General features: G+C 32.9%; 1 protein-coding gene across 3 annotated transcripts in view; it reads right to left on the bottom strand.

Annotated features, from left to right (window-relative positions):
• Camta (Calmodulin-binding transcription activator) overlaps positions 1–21,869 on the bottom strand; it is a 211,387-nt gene that overhangs the window by 16,880 nt on the left and 172,638 nt on the right. For all 3 annotated transcript variants that reach the window (XM_065511212.1, XM_065511214.1, XM_065511213.1), the window contains 7 exons: positions 21,228–21,363; positions 11,374–11,445; positions 11,141–11,285; positions 7,294–7,349; positions 6,981–7,232; positions 5,420–6,922; positions 21–1,529 (listed from right to left, as the gene is read on the bottom strand). In XM_065511212.1, the coding sequence (XP_065367284.1) occupies positions 21–1,529; positions 5,420–6,922; positions 6,981–7,232; positions 7,294–7,349; positions 11,141–11,285; positions 11,374–11,445; positions 21,228–21,363 (3,673 nt within the window). The remainder of the gene's footprint in view (positions 1–20; positions 1,530–5,419; positions 6,923–6,980; positions 7,233–7,293; positions 7,350–11,140; positions 11,286–11,373; positions 11,446–21,227; positions 21,364–21,869) is intronic.

The following is a 21,869-nucleotide window of genomic DNA, read 5'->3' as shown; positions in this document are numbered from 1 at the left end:
TAGTTTATTTAAACTCTTACCAATGGCGTATAGCCATGTGAGTCCTGGCTGAAAGCATCTATTTCTGTTTCCAAAATAATGTGGGGATTTTCGCTACGCCAGTTTAGAAGAGCACACACTAGTTTATTGTAACCCAATGCTGCAGCTAAATGCAAAAGAGTCATGCCTTTGTAGCCCGAATTCCAGTTGCTACTACTGGAGCCACTGCTCTGCCAAGACATTTTCGTCAATTGATGACAATAACTCACCAGTTTCTCTTCGAGGTTGCCCTGCAGCGAAAATATTTGCTGAGAGGCTGTAACGGTTACAGCTTCACCTTTAGTTTGCATAGTTTCCTCGATGGTAGTAAGACGATTGTATAGAGAAAACTTGTAAAGACAATCATTGGTGTTGGCATCAAAGGGTGCCTCCTGACAAGTCATCATTTTATATTCGAACATGACAGAGTCCGATATGACAAAACCATCACATGATACCTGCAAAGTGGCATAACCCACTTCATGGGAGGGGCAATAGCAGCGCAAGACACCCTCTTGCACCAGAACTGTGGGTACCGGATGTGAATCAAACAATACTGTGTAGTGGGCATCGACAGACCAAGGACCGGCTACTAAAACTTTTACACCACCCTCTGGATAAGACCAGTCTGGACTGAAATCACATATTTTCAATACCTTTTTGTCACAACTCAAAGCAGACGTTGTTGAACCATTGTCATACTGGGAAAGTTGATGTAAATTTTGACATGATGAATTTATACTTAAAGCTTCATTTGTTGCCACTCCCGAGACAGCTTGTTCGAGAGCAGTGTTTGTAAGAGCTTGCTTATCATCCAAATCCAATTCGGGAAATTCTACCAACATATCGAATGCATCCAAATTGGCAAACACATCATCGGTATCCTCATCATCAGCCTCAGCTCCTCCGGACAACTCGGGATCTGGTTCACATTGTACATTCTGTACAATAGTGGTATTATTAACAGCTGTTGAGACACCCGAGTTCATAAAATCGAGTGAAGTCAATAGAGTACCCTCCACTGGCATATTCGCAATAAGAGTTCTCTGTATATCTTCATGTGATAGATCTAAGGTTTCATTGAAGAAACCCAATGTATCGTGTAATTCCGCAGATACTTGTTGCTGCTGGTGTGTGTGTACTTGCGCCTGATTGCCTCCATGATGGGTTTGTTCTAAATTATCAAAACAAATAGTTGTGGAAGTCGTAGTTGGGGTTGCATGGTTATTATGTTGTAAATTATCTGTGTTTATATTGTTGTTGTGGTTGTTCTGTCCATTTGTATTTAAGGGTTGTTGCTGTGGACTTGTTATAGAATTGTTGTTGTTGTTATTGTTATTATTATTACTATTGCAATTGGAAGCATCTGATGATGATGTTGCACAACCAGTGGTATTTTTATTATTTATGTTACAATTGTTGTACTCATCTAATTGATTGTTTCTGTTGTTACTATCATTATTATTGATGTTGGAAGTGTTTATGCTTAAATCGTTGTTATTAGAAGACATCTGAAAATATGCGAAAATTATGAGAAGATGAAAAGAGTGTTATAGATACAATTATTAAAACAAACAATTGGTTTTCAAAATTCAACATTTATTATTGAAAGTAGACCCAATATTCAAGTAATGAGTAAGAAATTGTTGGAAAATATGGATTTTTAATAATGAATTGTAAACTGTTTGTTGACTCAAAAAGTATACCGTATAAATCGAAGAGAATTACAAATATTTTTCAGATTAAACTTAGTCAGACTTCTTAAATCTTTTAATAAATGATACATTATTGATTTTTATTGATTTATTTGAAAAGTTTTATTGATTTTTTGTTAATTTAGTTTTTAAATATTCCTGGGAATGAAAATTTACCGGAAAATTTGGAACCTTATCCCATATAATTAACTCCCCAGCCAACCATGGGGTTTACTGAATCGTCCAATGGATTCACATCCATGGCCAGGATTAGTTTTTGGAGAACCAAAACCAAAATTTCTGAGACTGACACAAAATACCGCAAACTTAGCTACGAACATGTTCTCAGTAAGAGATTTAAGAATATCTCTCACGGGATCGGCATGATCGGATGACAGCTGGAGATCGATCTTATGACAAAAATGGTCATTGCAGTAAGGTAGTGATTTATACTGTAATTCAACAATAGGAAATATTCTAGATAACGATTTTGATCGGTAAACACGTAGTCATTAGATTCATTTGGACATTTCCGATTTTATTTGTGATTTTAACTTTAGGAAAAATTAAAAAAAAATAGGTATTTAAATATATGTATGTATCTTGTGAAGGCGATGTGGGGTTTTATTGATTTAAGATGTATTTGAAAGATAATTATGTCCGCTTTAGACTAAAAATATATAAAAAAAAAATATTTTTTTCTCAGTGGTATGAGAAAAAAAAAGAAGGAAATAAATCTGTAACTTCTAAACCCTTAGTCCAATTTAAACGAAATTGCACATGCGCAAAGAGGAAGTGTTGTCGAGTTTAAGTTTTGAACTCGGACCTCATGACCCCACCACGGAGAAAAAAGTACTTTTATTCTTTTTAAGTTATCTAAAAAATTTCTAAGAGGATGTATAATCAAATATTTTAAATGAAAAAAAAAATTATAATTTTTGATACCGAGGGGACCAGCTCCATTCAAAAAATTCTCAAATAATCTATACATAATCTATATAAGTGTAAAATTTCATTATAAAATATTCATAAATAAAAATTTTATTTCAATTTGAAAAATTTGTATCTATGCCAAAACTCAGTAAAAAGCATTTTTTGTCATATTTTTCAAAAAAATATTCCATGAATTTGTTCATTGTCAAAAGATATATACATTATTGGAAAGTAGACATAATCTTCTATCCACTGATATATAACATGTCTACATTATGTTTTTTACGTGGCAAATTAATTAGGGAAAACCTAACAACTCGCTGAGAATTTCTTGTTTCCAAAGCTGAAGAAGGAGGACTAATGAATCCGCCGAAGGACGAATTTATTTATAGAAATCCGTCGTGAACAAATAAGGCAAATTGTTATCAAGGATGTATCTGCGACGCATCCATTCCTTCATCAGAGAATCTCATTTGTTCAACCGGAAACAACGGATTTTGAATAAGCTGTTTACCTGATGTTTACTTTTTGTGTATCACACTTTGATCAGTTTTGAATGGACCCAAGTTTTGCTTGATGAGTTGCTGCCCATGGAACCTAACCTATCTAATGGATACAACAAAACAAGAGGCAGCTATGTAATACAACTATCAAATAATTAATATTTAAAACAATTAATATAGTAAAATAAAGTTTGTACGTTTCATTACTGTAAGATTTTATGGATTTTGTCTTATTAAAATTATCGCAGAAAAAATTTTATTCTATACCCCTTAAATCGTTTTAATGCCCGTAATTTCAACAAGTAGATATCTACGGTGTAAAATACCTAGCAGATAAAGTTACCTAAAGCTAACTTGACATTAATTTCAAATCAATATCTACGGGTAAAAATTACCAAATACTTTTACTCCATAAGTAACTACTCACTGATAGATATATATTTGTTGAAATTACGGGCATAAATCTTGTAAATTCTTCCATTTATTTGGAGGTATTGAAAGCGGATCAGACTATAAGGTTTTCCGTTCAATATGACTTCTATGTGGTTAAATACACAAGATGTAAATGTGATCTAAATTTTAACTTGGAGGTTTATGAACAATTTATTCCTAGTCAAATATATAAAATAAAATGGGCGATATCTCGAAAACGCTTAAGTAAATTTGTTGGGATTCATGAACAGTATGTCAAAATTAGTAAGAAAGCATATTTTATAACATAAGACAAAATAATTCAATTAATATTCAATAAATAAGTTATTCAGAAATAATAGAGGATACGAAACAAATGACAGTTCTGAAAAAAATAATATCGAACCATATGGTTATTTTGACGTTCTACAACCAAATGTCAAAATGGTTGTTACTACGTTTATACGCACGGCTTATTCGCAAATTAAAATATTGCAATTAGAAAATTTTGCCGCATAAACAGTGAATTAATTATACCCTACACCACCATATTGGGGAGGGTATTATGCGTTTGTGCAGATGTTTGTAACGCCCAAAAATATTAGTCTAACACCCACCTTAAAGTACACCGATCGACTTAGAATCACTTTCTGAGTCTATTAAACGATGTCCGTCCGTCTGGTTGGCTGGCTGGCTGTCCATGTAAACCTTGTGCACAGAGTACAGGTCGCAATTTTGCAGATATTTCGATCAAATTTGGTACATATTATTTTTTCGACCCAAGGACCAAGCCTATTGAAAATGGCTGAAATCGGTCCATTATTTCACCTAGCCCCCATACAAATGTCCTTCCGAAATTGGACTTTATCGGTCATAAATGATTAATTTATAAATGTATCTCCACAAATTGCGCTCCAAATAAGTTTTATATATACAAAATTCATGTCACCAAATTTTGTTACGATCGGTCCATAATTAATCATAGCTCCCATATAGACCCGCTTCCGAAAATCACTTTAACGTGCATAAATCGCTTAAAAATGTTGGTATACTCACAAAATTCAACATAGTAAACTTTCATAGAGACATAAATCACACGACCTAATTTCATGGTGATCGGTCCATAATTGATCATAGCCCCCATATAAGGCCCACTTTCGAAAATCACTCAAAAATATAAATTATTGAAATTTTAAAAGAAAAATGCTTTTGCTCTTTTACTTAATGTAGGGTATTATATGGTGGGGCTTGACCGACCATACTTTCTTACTTGTTTTTTATTTGCGAATAGCTAACTCACGAAAACAATTCCTGATTAACGACACTATTTGCAAATAAGATTTTAAACATTTCCATATGTTTTAACGTTTTTAGTTTAGTCATTGCATTTTTACATTAATTTTATTGCAAGACAAACAAGAAATTTAGATTCTTTCATTTTTGCATTTAAAAAAATAAAAAATTTATGAAATTTTTACCAATAAGATTGCTACCAAATTATTAAAGTTTACCATCCATATTTCACACTAGTTGCCTATTGAAAATTGTATTTTTCTCTTGCTCTGCAAATCACAACCATTGGAAACTTTCTTTGACAACTGTCATTTGTTTCATATCTGTGTTAATCTGTGGCCATATTACTATAACCAGCTGATTCATAAAGTAATTACAAAAAAAGCTAATAAATTTTAAAAAAATATTGTTTTTCTTTGAAATCTCTGGTTTGTTTGCAGAATTTTAGGCTACCAAAAACTAATTTTCATGGATATCTAAGATAGGGGATTTTGAATATAGTCCCTCGATATGTAGTTTCAATGTAATTTTATATAAATATTTCCATAAATGTACCAACTGCCTTACCTGTGCATTTTCAATATTATTATTGTTGCTATTATTACCGACAACCGTAGCAGTGGTAGATTTTTGATTTACGTCCATAAATGTTTGCGATGATGATGAAATCGAAGATGATGATTCGGATACAGAGTCCGTAGATGAAATAATTAAATGTGTTTGTTGTTGTTGCTGTTGATTGAGTTGAGATTGTGGTGAAAGACTGGAGGTGGAGGAGGATGAGGGTTGATGTTCTGGTGACATACACATGGGTTCAACAGTTGAGGTGGCAGCCACTACAGTATTAGATGCTGTAAGGGATGACGATTGCTGCTGCTGTTGTTGTTGTTTATGATGTTGCAATTTATAATATTGTTCTTGTGGTGTAGCAAGTTTTTGTTGTTGTGTGTTTGCAGTATGAGAATGTAAAGAATTATTGTTATTGCTGTTGTTGGAAGTATTTAATTGCTGTTGATTGTAATTATTAAATTTTGTTGTTGCTGTTGTATTATTATTATTTGTATTGTTATGGTTGCCATTACTGCCGTTCATGTTATTATTATTTATGACATTTAATTCATTTTGTTGTTGCTGATGATGATGAGGTGTTGACATCAATTGTGGTGTAGTTGTCGTTGTTGCAATATTAGAATTTGAAGAAGTAGACGAAGTAGAATTTGTTGCTACAGCTACTGGTGTTGTCGATGTTGTTGTTATTGTTTGATTTGAATGTGAATTTTGGTTTGTGGTGATGTTGTTGATATTTGTGTTGTGGTTGATTTTATTATTTGTATTAGAATTCGTTGTACTCATCGCATGATTCGGATGCTGTTGCAGAGTGTGATGAGAATGTGTTTGGGTATTCAACATATCGACAGCAATTTCACCACTACCACCCACTACTAAACCACCACCACCAGCACCACCATTGTTGCCAGTAGCAGAGGAAACGGATGTTAAGTTATTGCTGTTGTGTTGCTGTTGATTATTTGTGTTATTATCCATTGCAGTAATTGTTGTTTTTGCTATTTGGAAACGATGTTGCTGCAGCTGTTGTTGTTGTTGCTGTGATTGCATAGTGGCATTAGTATTATTTGCAGTATAACGTAGTAAATTGTTACTATTGCTGTTGTTGTTATTATTAGTACTGTGGTTGGCATTATTATTATTAGTATTATTGTTATTTTGTTGGTTGTTGTGTACTTGATTGAAATTTGATTGATTTGTATGCATTTGTTGTTGATGCTGCATAATTAAATTATTTCTCGATGCTATCAATTGTTGATGATTTGCTGCTACTGCTGCTGCTGATGAATTACTACCATTTGCATTATAATGATGTCGATAGTGCTGTTGCTGCTGCTGCTGTTCGTTGTGTGGCGGTATAATTTGAAATTTAATGGCCGACTCTTGTGTCAGCTGTTGAGTTTGCCCATGATGTCCATGACCATGATGGTGCTGATAGCTATTCGTTTCCATGCTATTTGAGGCCTCTCGTATTGTTCTTTTATCCGCCCATCTGGAATAGAGCTTTAAATATATTTTAATTAGATTATTAAAAACAAATTATTCGTTTTAGAAAACTTACCTTGGGTCCTACTACAACATTTGGCGTATTATTGGCATTGTATGGTTCCACAGCAGTTGTGGCTGGCAAACGTTTTTCATTTGTTGCCTTTATAAGACTCGGCCGTCGCATTACCGGATGCGTACAGGTTTTACCATCAGCACAGGAGGCATCACCACAGCCACAATCTAATTGTTTGACTAGAGCTGCTTGTCGTGATAGACGTTGTTTTTCCATTAATTGGCAGACTATGGATTCCACGGTTTCGGCAGTCTAAAGTATTAAAATATGACAATGAATTTTGTTCTATTTTTATCTTCTTATAAAAACTTACCGATATTTCTATATCATTGCCAGAGTCGGATTCATCGTCTGATGTTACAGTGGATACTAAAGAGTTATAAAAGAGATACAAGTTTAAAATTAATTTAAATTCTGTTAAAATTATTCAATTCACAACCTATTTGGGGTATTCAAACGGTCTGCTATTAAGTCATATTGTCATAATGTCCTAATATATAATATTATGATAGTTTAAACAAATTGTTGCTGTGTTTTCTCTGATTTAGCGATGAGGACTTCAAATATGTTCATAACAAAAACAAATAAATGTCTATGAAATTAAAAGTGTTAAAATTCCAGTTCAATGTTATTAAACATTTCGCTGAAAAATGCTTAAAAAATTTTCTTTTCAGTGGTCTGTACGTGGAAATGTTCAAATGCAAAATTCCATAGTAATCTAATAAAAAATGTCCACCGATTTCAATTGTAAAGCACGAAAAACAAGAGACATATTAGTGCAATATCATGAAGAACTGGGATGTTTCCTGGATACAATGTTGAAAGAGTACATACCAATTCTGGTATAATCCAACGGAAAATTCATGATGAATTGGGTGGATCTATTATTGATTATTAAGTGTACAATGGAACATTACCAACCATACGAAGACATACGAACAGTATGGCTAAATAACGAATTTTCCCTGTAATGTGTTGAGCGATCTACTGTCCATTCGATGACGAATTGATGAGCCCGTGGCGAAGAACGTTTGTTGCGGAAAAAACTACGGGTTTCTGGAACATGTTCCCTAATTTCGGCAGAGCACATACCATTGTAGCATCGGTAGAACAGTGAAACACATCCCACATTGCGACGATGTTCCAGTGAATGAGATAGAGTGAAGTATTTCCTACATCGTTTCTGAAAACCAAGACACTTGAAAAATTTATTTTGTCCAGCGGGCGTCGCACAGAATACTCATGCCTAGAACATTAAGAGCATTCTGATTCTTTAATATTTACACCACCTATAAAAACAGATGGAGCAACATGATCTGTTGTGCGTTTGTGTGTTAACATACCACATTGAGTATTGCATGCATTAAAATCGACTCTAATTGCACAAACCCATTCAGAGATTGTCACAAGATCATGCTGTTGCCGCGTTACCCCAATCTCCGACAGGCTTGGTCTATAATTGAATGAATATGAATGCAAATATTTCTGTCATCAGCAAAAGAATAAATAGAGTTGGTAGTTTAAAGTAGAAAGTCGTTTAGATTGATAAGAAATAGAGTAAGAGAAAGGACGAGAGCCTTGCGGCACCCCTGATTTGATCTTGAACTCGTTTGATGAAATTCTATCTATAACAACTAGAATAGTACGATTGACACGACGATAAATACATACGGCTCTAAAATGAGCAGTGGTGTTGGATCTGGTGTATTCTCTGACCAACTTGGGATAGGTCTACCGTACAAATGTAGTGTCTTTCAGGCTGAAATATTTTCAATCATGGTGGCTTCTTGTAAAATACTATTAAACTGCAACAGTCGTGGTCGTATTGTTATTTTTGTCGCCAGGCAGTCAGTCGGCGCTTCTATTGTTGAATTCATATACTATTATATCTTTATTTGTTATACAGGGTAAGAATGAGCTGTCAAGGCTGGGAAGTCCATCTTACATTACTTTAGTTTGGGTCCCTGTGCATAGACCGTACTAACCAACATTGAACATTGATGATCTTCTCAGATATCTGACGGTTACAAGTTGGATTTAATAAAATCCCCGTCAGCATACATTATGATGTAAATAGGGTCTTTTCGATTCTACTTTACCACTATAACCAACAAGCACGATGGTTCAAATAAAGAAAATTACACAGGAATTGTAATTTTCAGACTGAAATTACGGATTTCCAAGCACTAATATTTGCAGTTTCTGAAGTAGCTGGACTGATGCAAATGAGAAAGATGTATTCAAGACAGGGGTAATAGTAATATTAGACTGAGAGTAGTGACAAGTTCAGAATGATATTGGAGGCAATACAAATGTGGACGAATTAGCACAGGCCTTAGCGGATCTTAATATTGAAATCGATTTTGTGGATATGCAGATCGACCACGACGTTGTACTCACTTTGTGAAATAATTAAGCGAGAAGTAAAAACTACGAAATCCTTTTAGGAATTGAAGAGAATACTAATCATGCGTAAACCTACGTTTAAAGAAAGCAAGGTAAGCATTTGGAATGTTGACTAACGTGTCCAATATTTCACAAAGAACGAAGCTCAAAATCTTTATCTCCAACGTAAAGTCAGTTTTACTATATCTTCGCAGACTTCTTAAAATATATTGGCCAAATACAATCTCTAACTCTAGTCTTTAGGAAACATCTCAACAAATTCCAATACAAACAGAAATATGTAAACGCAAACGTAAGTGGATAGGTCACACACTTCGTAAAGATGATAATGATATTGCCTAGCAGGCAATCCAATGGAATCCCCAGAAAAGCAGGCGTAAAGGACAATCTGTTCAAACATGGAAGCGGAAGATTGATGAGGAATTGACGAGAGTTCGTAAAAGCTGTAGGAAAACTAAATTCATTGCATACTACAGATCCGAATGAAATTAACTTGTTACGGCTCTATGTTCCTTATAGGAACAACAGGAATTAATACAGTGAGGCCTCGATTATCCGTGATTCGATTAACCGGCAACATCAATTAACCGGGAAAGGAAATTTAAATATTTTTGGATCGATTTGACTTTTTTCCATCGATTAACCGTAATTGCCTCTATTATCCGGGATTATAAGCATAATTTTTTCGATTATCTTTGAACAATCAATTTGAACAATGTGAATAAAACGAAGGGAATTCCCTCTATTGCATACGATGATTCGGAAGCATATACAAAAGTAGATTTTACTGTTTATGAATGGTTCCGGAAGGAAAGATTTAAAGGAACTCCAATTTGTGGATTAACAGCCAGAAAAGGCTAAAATATTTCACTCAAAATTAAATAAAAAAGCGACATTGTATTCACAAAATTAATGCAGCAGGAGAAAAATATGCAGCTGATTATATAGCTGCTACAATTTTCGTGGAAAAATTAAATGAATTCATATCAATGAAAAAACTCACCAATGAGATAATGGAGATTAAACCGACATTTTTTGATATTGTTTACCTGAGCAGCAGTTTACCTTAATGCTGAAAACGTTATTGTGAAAGTTTGTCCACCAAATTGGACGATATTGATCCAACTGATGGATCAGGCTGCAATATAGAGCCGTAAATGTCATTATCAAAAAACTGTATGTATTAAAAAATTACTTAAAATTGGTACTCAATTAACCGTGAAAATTAATTATACAGAATGCTCCCGGTCCCGACCATTACGGATAATCAAGGTCTCACTGTATATATAAACCTAAATGAATGAAGGTATTGTTACAACTCATTATGATTAAGTATTTCCTAATGAAGACTAGACAGTGTGATGATGATATTTGAAGTTAGTGTAGTTAGGAAGTTAAAAAAACACTTTACTTCCTGTCTTTTTAATAAATTCCAAAACATTTTCAAGACTCTCCACTTCATAAAACGACACAGATATAGAGCAAAGTTTGTAGTCACAGCATTGCTTTTTCAATTAACGTTATTTCTAATTTTCATATTGGGAACTCAAGATTTGCTTCAAATTGTCGCGTACAGCGTTCGAAACATATTACACGTGCAGCTACTTCACATCGATAATGTTTGGATAAGCCCTCAATAGGTTATAGCTTTTTAGAGAGATATTTTGGGAAAGGTCATGAAAAGGGCCTGGGTTATAAGAACACTACTCGGAATTGGTACAAAGTAAATATTAAATGATTTATTTTATACTTACGCATGGGCTTTAGCTGACTAACGAGTTCCTCTTTAGTCCACTCCTTTTTATCACCCCACAAACTGATGCTGGGTGCAATAACAGCCATTTTATTATCATCCGGATATGGAACATTTAAATAATGAACCAAAACGATATCGGGATTCTGATATTTAAAAAGAGAAAAAACAAAAATCACACGAATTTTAGTGAAAGTACATAAATAAAAACCATTAATGTTTTCAAAAAGGTACCTGTAACAACCAGTAACATCTGCGATGAAATGTGGGCAATATGGCAGAATGTACATAACAACCATAGATGCACTGAAAACAAAAATGAGAAAAACAAAAACATAAAAATGTTGTATAAATCAAAAAATTCAATATAAGGAGTGAGATCGAAAAATTCTTAACACACGTTTTTCATTACATTTTTTAACCCAAGTATTATTTGAATTTTTTTTTGATCAAGTTACCTTTGAAAAACATGTCAGTTATTATGTGTAATGTCAATTATATTAATTTTTTTGTTAATCTGATTAAAATGAGTGACCAGAAAAAAGTGCGTACTGAAATTATTAAATATTTTCAACAAAACCCAACTTGGTCTTACAAAAAGTTGGCCAAGCATACAAAGGTCTGCCGTCAAACTGTTTCCAATGTTATTAAACAGTACCGGGAGAACTTGTCAGTTGATAGAAAACCTGGTTCAGGTAGAAGGAATGGTCCACATGATGTTTCTAAAGCCAAAAAAATAGAACGCATTTTCAAAAGAGCTCCCAACACATCCGGTAGGAAAGCAGCCCGGTTAGCTCAGTGCTCGGACTATTTGGTACGAAAAGTTAAAGCTAATGCAGGTTTAAAAACATACAAGGCTCAAAAAGTTCCTGACAGGAACGCTACTAAAAATTTAGAGGCCAAAAACAGAGCACGGAAATTGAAGTCAAGTTTTATAAAAAAATATTCTTGCTGCATAATGGATGACGAAACGTATGTTCTGGCAGATTTTTCGCAACTTCCAGGTCAAAAATTTTATGTTGCTGATGCTCGAGGGAATGTTGAAGAAAAGTTTAGGACCCAAAAGCAGACAAAATTTCCCAGAAAGTTCTTGGTATGGCAAGCAATATGCAGTTGCGGCAAAAGAAGCCACTCATTTGTTACAACGGGCTCTATAAATACCGAAATTTACATCAAGGAATGTTTACAAAAAAGGCTGCTTCCATTCATAAGACTTCATAATGTGTCCACTTATTTTTGGCCTGACTTGGCATCCTGTCACTATGGCAAACAAGCCCTTGAGTGGTACAAGAACAATAATGTGGTATTTGTACCAAGAGAGGCAAATCCTCCAAACTGCCCGGAGCTAAGGCCAGTGGAGAGATATTGGGCTCTTGTTAAAAGAGAATTGAAGAGTACAAAAAAGGTGTCCAAAAGTGTGGTAGATTTTAAACGGAGATGGACTACATGTTCGAGCAAAGTGACAGAAAGCACTATAAAAACGTTAATGGAAGGGTTTCCGAAAAAGGTTCAAAATTTCATCACTAGTGATTAAAACTATAAAAATAATTTTTTTTGTAAATTGTAATAATAATTTCAATCAAATAAAAAAAAAATTAAAGCTGTAAGTTTAGTGGTTTCTTTTTTATAAACATATATGTATGTTAAGAATTTTTCGATCTCACTCCTTAAATTATTAAAGTTTTATTGTTCTATAGATAGATATTGAGGCAAGAAAAACAAAAATATTTTTGTATTTATTATGGCTAAATTAAATTAGTTTTTTTTTGTGCTTTGTTATGATTTAAGTTTAGTTACAAAGAACGAAATATTGTAAAGGAAACAGAACAACCTCCAATTGGAACTGGTGCCAATATACCAACCCTTTTTCTTGTCAACATCATCAACAATAAAAAGTGCAAGAGTAACAAAAGCTAAAAAAAAATAAAGAAAATCTTTACAGAAATGATAAATTTGTATATTTCTGATATACCGCTGTTTCGTAATCTAATTCATTGAGCGAGGACCAACCAAGCGACCAACTCCTTCAGTTGTAATTTTCTTTGATGGCATGAGTTTCTATTATTTTTTTTGGTTTGTTTGCACATTTCATGTGCATATTAGTTTATCGCGTAAAAATATTCCAGACATTAGACAGACGCGTTGTTGTCTTAGCATTTCCGTCTTCAAACAATACATAAATCTTAAAGATACTTTTTTTTCTTGGGCTTTACAAAGGCGAAAATCACAAAAAATCATTTCTAACAAAAAAAAGGCACATCTACGTTTAAACATATTTAAGATAGAAGTTTGAATGAGTAGAATGAACAAAAAAATAAAAACTAGAAAAAAATGGGTTGGCAAATATAAATTCATAAAAATTAAAACTCAAAGCGAGCATACGAAGAAAAAAAATTGGCGAGAAATTACTTAGATTTTTGTTTTTATTCCTTTGATAAAAGTAGAAAAAACAAAACATATAGAAGTACTTGCCGAATAGCTAAATTAGTTAGGACTTTTAAATCTGTTTATCACTTAAAATGACCACATTTCACTCTCTTTTGGGGATCTTTGTAATTATGGAAAATCGTTTGGAGTTATGAGGTTCGGCAAGATGACGGGATCAGCACCAAAGCATAAAATACACTATACATCGAAAATCAGGGATCGATATTCATCTTGCGTAACCAACCTATCGAGTTATTGAAGTTGTGGATTATTCCCAAATACATGTCTTATCTTAAATCGCCAAAGACTGGACAGTGGCAGAGAAGGTGTTCCGATCCAAAATATGTGGAAATAAATCTGTAAACGTATTGTCCGATTTTAATAAAAAATCAACTACACCTCCTCTATAGCCATGGGAAATTTTATTAAAATTGATAATAAGATTTATTTAGACTTTTCTTAATTCTAACACTGCACAGTGGGGCAGAATCGAATTTTTTTGGAAATAAATCTGGCATTTGTAAACGGCTGGTTCGATCGGGATAAAATTTGACGTGATCCGGAGTTTTAAAGTGGTATATTTTTGAATCTAATTGAGATATTAACTTGAAATTTGGAACACCAAAAATTAACTTATCTAAACAAAAAAATATAGCTCGGAAAAAATGTGGATCAAATTGTTCCTAATATTTGCAATCCTATTAAAATTTTGATATAAATTTTAGTTTTAGAAACTCAATAAATATGTACTATGTAATAAAATCTTTATTTATTAACAAAACTCAATGAAATTTTCAACGTTTTTTAAGTTTGTCATTCTTAATAACAAGGTGTAAAAAAAAGGTCAAATGGAATCCGGCAATACCTAAAAATTGGAGCGAAAATCCCAAAAATGATATTTTTTTACAATTTTGCCTATAGGGTCCACATTTCCTTCGGTGCTGGGAAAATACTTTGGTGATAAATAGGGAACACACCAAGGTTTCCAACGCTGCTTTCCGTTTTCTGATCGCAGCTTTGAGATTTTAGAAAATGTGGAACAAAGTAGAAATTTTAATAAAAACTAGGTCAAATTCCGAAGGACGTAGGGGCGACATATTTGAAAAGTGGGACGTGTTTTTTATACCAAAATGTTCTCCTTTAAGATATCTTACAGAAAAACATAAAACTGTTATATGTTCTTAAAGAAAGTTTTTTTTTAATAAAAAAAGAGTTAAGTCACCTTTTCGCTCAAAAAAACAGCAAAAATCTACTATTTTTTTTAATATTTAAATTGAAAATCGTTTAGTTTTGGATCCATAAGAGATATTGACCTCAAAGCTTTTGTATATTATTTATAATTTAGTTGTCTAACTAAAAAAAAAAATCGAGTCCATTCGGTCCAAAATTACGCCTTATATTTTTTAAATAGCGGGCCAAGGTAAGGCCAAATTTTAAAATGCCTATAATTCGAAAATTAGAAGAGATAAATAGCACATGCAAGCATGTTTTTTCAAGACCTAGCCGAGCGCTTTCCAAAAATATAAAAATCTTTGAAATAAGATGGGAAACAAAGAAAGGCACGTGTTTAAAAATTTTACATTTCGAAGGTACCCTACTTTGAGCCCCCATAACGCCGCCCCTGGAGCATTTGTAGGATCCATTTTAATAACTTAAACTCGAATACTCCTTGGCTACCGTTTAGAAATGCCAGATTTATTTCCAAAAAATTTCGATTCTGCCCCACTGTGCGATGTTTCTTCCTCCTAATCGTTCTTACAGCTTCTGCAAAAGTCGTTGTACGGAAGTTGTAGCTTACGAAGCTGTATACCAAGATACCAGTGGATAGTTACGTCTGCTATTAAGTTCCGTAAATGGATTGTAGATATATTAAGTTTTTTCTTGTTTCGATGCAAGTGTATTATTTCTCCTATCTTTCAGTGTACATTCTCTCATCTTTAATTGACAATGTCATTAACAGTTTATCCTCATAGAGAGATAAACCAATGTGGCAACTGTTCTCAATATGATCGGCCAAACAGTTACCTTCAATGTTCAAAAGTCCAGGTTCTCAGATGAGGCGAAGGCCTCGTCATCTTCTCAAAAATCACAGGGCCTTCGTTAACAATTTTCGATGAGCTATACACATTACCTAGAGATCTATTGACCGCGTTAATGTCAGAAAACAGGAGGTTGTCCCTGTCTTATATTATTTGATGCTGTTCTTATAGCCAATAATTCGGCTTGAATTATACTACAGTAATATAAAGGATAGAGTCAAATTCAGCTGGACGGAGTCAATACCACATCCAAATTTACCCCGAGATCTCGTGCCGTCTGTAAAAATGGAGCGTTCTCTGCGGATTCATAGTCATCCATACCATCAACAGTTTATCCTCATAAAGAGGTAAACCAATCTGGCAACTGATCTCAATAAAATTGACCAAAGTTATCCTCAATGTCCCCATATCCAGGTTCTTAGATGAGCTGAGGGTCTCGTTAAAATAATCACATTCTCTAATGATCTAATGCCTGTCTTACAATCAGTAAAGTTGAGAATATCTCTGTCTGATATTCTCTGATACTGAATATGCTATGCAACTGTCATTATAGGCATTACTTCGGGTTGAATTTTACTCAGTAATCTAAAATATGGTTAAAAAGTCAGCTGGGCGGAGTAAATGCTACATATAACTCTACCTCGTAATGTCGAGATGTTTGTAAAAATTGGTACAGCATTTTTGGGTGTAGCGTTCTCTATGCATTCATAATGGACCAGGTTTTTGGTTTTAATGTAAGTGGATTCTTTCACCCGTATTTCATTGTCACAAAGTCTCAGTGTCATTAATAGTTTACCTCCATGCAGAGATAAAACTAAGTGTCAGAAAGTTATCTTCAGTGTTCCCATGTCCAAATTCTCAGATGAGGTGAAGGTCCCGTGTTTTCTCTATATAGACAATTTCTAGGGATCTAATGGCCTGTATTACTAGCGACAGTCCTTATAGCCATTGCTTCGGGCTGAATTTTACTACAGAGATCTAAGATCAGCAGAGCTCAGTAAGAGCCATATTCAACTCTACCCGTCATGTAAAAATTGCGCTGACATCTTTGGATGGATCACTCTCTGAGCATTCAAATAGGGCGAGTTTTTTTCGGATTCGATGTCAGTGGATTTTTTCCGCCATCCTTCATTGACAAAGAGATTAACTCTCGTTATATTAACAGTTTACCCTCATGGAGAGAGAGAGAGATAAACCGACAACTGGCAACTGTTTTCAATACGGTCGGCCAAAATGTAATCTCAAATTTAGTAAATCTACATCCAACTCTACACCGCGATATCCGGCCGTCTGTTAAAATTTGGATGGGATTCTTCAAAATATGCATGCTATTGCTACATACTGATCTTTCAGGTATCTTCATCACAAATCCGGGATCAAAGAGCGTTTCGATTATTGTTCCTACCAATAATTTGAGCATGTCCATGAACCAGTTTCAGGCAGCCTCATGCAGTATTGACAGCGATTTGCATTGCTGAAATATCAGGAAGTAACCGGAAGTAACCAGGATTGCAAACAGTGCCTTATGTGCTATGATACGTTTGAGTCTTCCTTGGTGATTCAATTTCAAACTTTATTCCTCAGCTATGAAATATCTAGAGGCAAAGGATTACAAACAGTGTCTTGGCTGGGGTTGTTCTTAGACCTCTCCTTATCGTGATCATCATCATTGTCATGATACGTTTGAGTCTTCCTTGATGATTCAATTTCAAACTTTATTCTTCAGCTAGAGACAGATTATTCAGATACCAATTAAGTTTGCTAGCCAATATCAGCCCCAGATATTTGGCAATATCGTATAGCGAATGGATTATTCCATCAACCTTTGGATTATTCAGATCGTAAATCGCCTAATGAATGGCACCAATACCATTTAAGCTGGGTTTATATCCAGCCCTTTTCCTTGGTAGGATTTAGATAAAAGATAGAGCGATGATTCCAGATTTGTCAGTCTCTGGTTCTATAATAACACAGTTCAACAGCAAAAAAAATGCTTCACTAACCACTATATAGATTTTTGAATTCTATGGATCGATTTTTTTTTTAAATATTTTTTTTTTCTAAAATTAACAATTTTTTTAGATGTTTCTCGACATAATTTATGATAACTCAAAAACGGTTAGTCCGATATCATTGAAGTAATATTGTAACAAAAATTTTAACAAAAACAAAACACATGTAAAATTTACACTCAAAGTACACGCTTGTAAGAACATACAATTTTCTGAAAATAAGCGAATTCACTTAATTTTGAATAAATTCGAAAATATTCCATCGTTTTTTTATGATCGATATCTCATTTTGTTCCTATTACATGTGGCTTTGCGATAAAGCAATAAATCTAAACAATTTCTGCCGTTTTCGATTTTTCATGATTTTTTTAAAACAAAAAAATTTGCTATTTTCATGTAAAAAATATATTTTTTGCTTCAATTTGTTATTATAACTCCGAAACTACTGAGCCGATTGAAACGCAATATATATGTGAAAATTTGTATATTGCATGTGGAAAATGTTTTCAAAATTCAATCAATCGAAAGAAGAACATTAACTCCTAAATTCTATGTATATCAAACAAAAAACAAAAATTTTGTGAAACTGAGCTAATTCACTTAATTGTGAATAAATTCAAAAATAATCAATCGATATTTATGATCGATCTCTTGTTTTGTTTCCATTACATGTGTCTTTGGGACAAAGTAATAAACTTAAATAATTTCTGCCGTTTTCGATTTTTCATGATTTTTTTAAAACAAAAAAATTGGATATTTTTACATAAAAAATATATTTTTTGCTTGAATTTGTTATTATAACTCCGAAACTACTGAACCGATTAAAACACAATATATATATGAAAATTTGTACATAGCATGGGGAAAATGTTTTTAACATTCAATCAATCGAAAGAAGAACATTAACTACTCAATTCTATGTATATCCAACAAAAATTTTGTGAAACTGAGCTAATTCACTTAATTGTGAATAAATTCAAAAAGAATCAATCGATATTTATGATCAATCTCTTGTTTTGTTTCCATTACATGTGGCTTTGGGACAAAGTAATAAACCTAAATAATTTCTGCCGTTTTGGATTTTTCTTGATTTTTAAAACACAAAAATTTGCTATTTTCAAGTAAAAAATATATTGTTTGCTTCAATTTGTTATTATTAGGGGGCGGATTTATATGCAAATGCATGTTTTTTCTCGAACGTCCAAATACAATGTAGACTAATTATCTATCCGAATCGCACATTTTGCTGCAAAATGGCATCGATTTGTTAGTGCATATTTTTGCATATTTTATTGATAATGCATATTTTGTTATATTTTACTTCAAAATGCATATTTATATGCATCTTATGCCAATTTTTAATAAAAATATAATTTTTTGTCGTTAATGGGCAATACATTGTTTCGACAAACATTTTTTTGTCGAATTTGTTATAGAAATAGCAGTAAATTTTATCGACTAACTTCGTTCGACATCGAAAAACTAGCATTAAGTTCTTCATTTCTCCATCAGTAATTGAAAATTATCATTTCAAAAAATTTTTCTTCAAAAAAGTTTAGCTTAACCGCTCCTGACAGTCATTTCTAAGCCGTTCTACGAGACTGTCGTAAACTAGTGATTTTGGATAACTTAGAGACAAATGCACTACACGTTTAAAGTACCTACACTATAGATTACATAGACACTTAAGTGACAGTTGTCTTTATGCTAGATTACATGCGATGTATAAAGTAACCAATTGACTTCTCTCTGCATTACAAATAGCTCGTCAAATGACCCAAAATATATAAATTGTAGTCAGCCAAGTGATCAGACATTATTAACAATTTCTAATTGCTTAATTTCTGGGTTATTACGAGATAAAAAATAAGGTTGGATGCTACTTTACAGCACGATCAAAATATTGATGATTTTAAAAGGAAAGTCACAATATAGAACCTCTATGGCTTTATACAAGTATTCATACCAAGATATTACATCGTTTTTTCAGAAGAAAAGTTATGTTAAAAATAGTTTTAGAACTTTAATTGTTTAATTCCTGGTATAATTTAAAGAGTTCTAACTGCTGGCACAAAAATATAAGTGCATATTTTTTAAATTTTTAGTTCATATTTTGATTTTTTTGAAGCAAATTTTAGGCGCATATTTTCCAATAATAATTGCATGAAAATCCGCCCCCTAGTTATTATAACTCCGCAACTACTGAGCCGATTGAAACGCAATATATATGTGAAAATTTGTATATGGCATGTGGAAAATGTTTTCAAAACTCAATCAATCGAAAGAATGACATTAACTCCTCAATTCTATGTATATCAAACAAAAAACAAAAATTTTGTGAAACTGAGCTAATTCACTTAATTATGAATAAATTCAAAAATAATCAATCGATATTTATGATCGATCTCTTGTTTTGTTTCCATTACATGTGGCTTTCTGACAAAGTAATAAACCTAAATAATTTCTGACGTTTTGGATTTTTCTTGTTTTTTTTAAAATACAAAAATTTGCTATTTTCAAGTAAAAAATATATTTTTTGCTTCAATTTGTTATTATAACTCCGCAACTACTGAGCCGATTAAAACGTAATATATAAACTGATTGAAGACTATATAAATTTTAACTTTTCTAAGTTTACTTCAATAATATCGGACTAACCCTTTTTGAATTATCATAAATTATGTGGAGAAACATCTAAAAAAATTAACAATTTTAGAAGAAAAAAAATTTAAAAAAAAACTTCTCCATAGAATTTAAAATTTGTACCATATTTGTACTACTGGAACCACTATACATCGAAATTGTGTAGTGGTTTAATGCCGCTAAATTTTTTTGATTTTGTTGCCCTGTGTTTAAAATGAATCTAATAAATAAGAAATTTGTTAAGTCTTTCAAGATAAACGATGGAAAATAATGTAGGACTTCGGTAGGACTCTTAAAACAAAGAAAAAAACAATCTAAAATTTAACCCTTAAACAAAAACATAAATAAATAAATAAAAAAAAATCGCAAGTGTGTGATTTTTTTTTTCTTGACTAGTAATTTAGCATGTTTCCGTTAGGAAATCATAATTCATGGCATTTCCCCAAAATTAAAAACAAAACGAAAGAAAGAAAATAATAAAAATATAACAAACACCATAGTGTGGAGCAAAATAGCAAAAAATTTAATTCAAAGATAAACAAACATACTCGTGCATGTTTATTTGAAAAAGGAAAACAAAAGGAAACAAATCTCAGCCGTTTTTTCTTGCTCCTGGTTTTGTAATTTTTTCTAATTGTATTCTTTATTAAGTCGTAAATTAATTCCAAAGAAAATCCTAATAAACGACGCTAATTTGCCGGTACTTAAAAACACTTAGGAAACGGAATGTAATGTAATGTAATGGAATATGTTTGTTGGTTGGTCATTTCAACTCCTTACTTACAGAATTACAACAGCCAGGAAGTGTGAATATGGAGAGAGCAAACAAAACATAAAAATCATGGCTAATTGCCTAATATGTTCATAACTTTAAAAAAATGCTTAACATATTTGTAACTTAAGTAATAAAACCTTCAAATTGAAATTATTTATATAAAAACAGATCTTCGCCTGTTGTTCTACTTACCTCAGTGCCTTGTACTTTAAGTTTCATATGATCTTCTCTTGTAGTTTTGCCATCTTTACGTTTTTTCCAACAGTAGCCATCACGTCGGTAGCGCACCTTTTTACGTGAATACAACAAAAGGGAACCACTTTTCGGCCTGTAATGTTAAATGCAATTCAAAATAGTTAAAATGTTTCAATTGAAAATTTTATTTTTTCCATTAAACATTAAAGAAATCGTGAGCTTAGTGCTAAGTCCACTTTGTTTCAACCTTCTGAACATGCACAGAGAAAATAGATTCGTATTAGCAACCGAATTTGTTGCCAATCGAATGATTTGGTTGCACACATAGAATTTTTCGGTTCTATCAACAGAAAATCAGTTGACAAAGAAGAATTTCGCTTGAAGCAAACAAACTTTTATTACCCCTTATAAAATTTGGTAGCCACAACTATAAAATTCGGTCGATTTGCAACAAATTCGGTTGCTATCACGAATCTGTTTTCGCTGTGTGTCTTTGAGACTCCATTCCGAACTAAAGGCGCCCACAAACATGTACTGCATCTTCTTCTGTGTAATTAAAATTGACATAGCAAAATCTTTTTTGATTTTGTGAATGAACATCAAAGAAATGTTGTTGCATTGCAATAACAATGCACTTTT

The sequence above is a fragment of the Calliphora vicina genome, chromosome 5 (genome assembly GCF_958450345.1).
Source record: "Calliphora vicina chromosome 5, idCalVici1.1, whole genome shotgun sequence".
Taxonomy (NCBI): Eukaryota; Metazoa; Arthropoda; class Insecta; order Diptera; family Calliphoridae; genus Calliphora; species Calliphora vicina.
The sequence above is the reverse complement of the archived record's forward strand: the minus strand, read 5'-3'. Positions and strand labels throughout refer to the sequence as shown.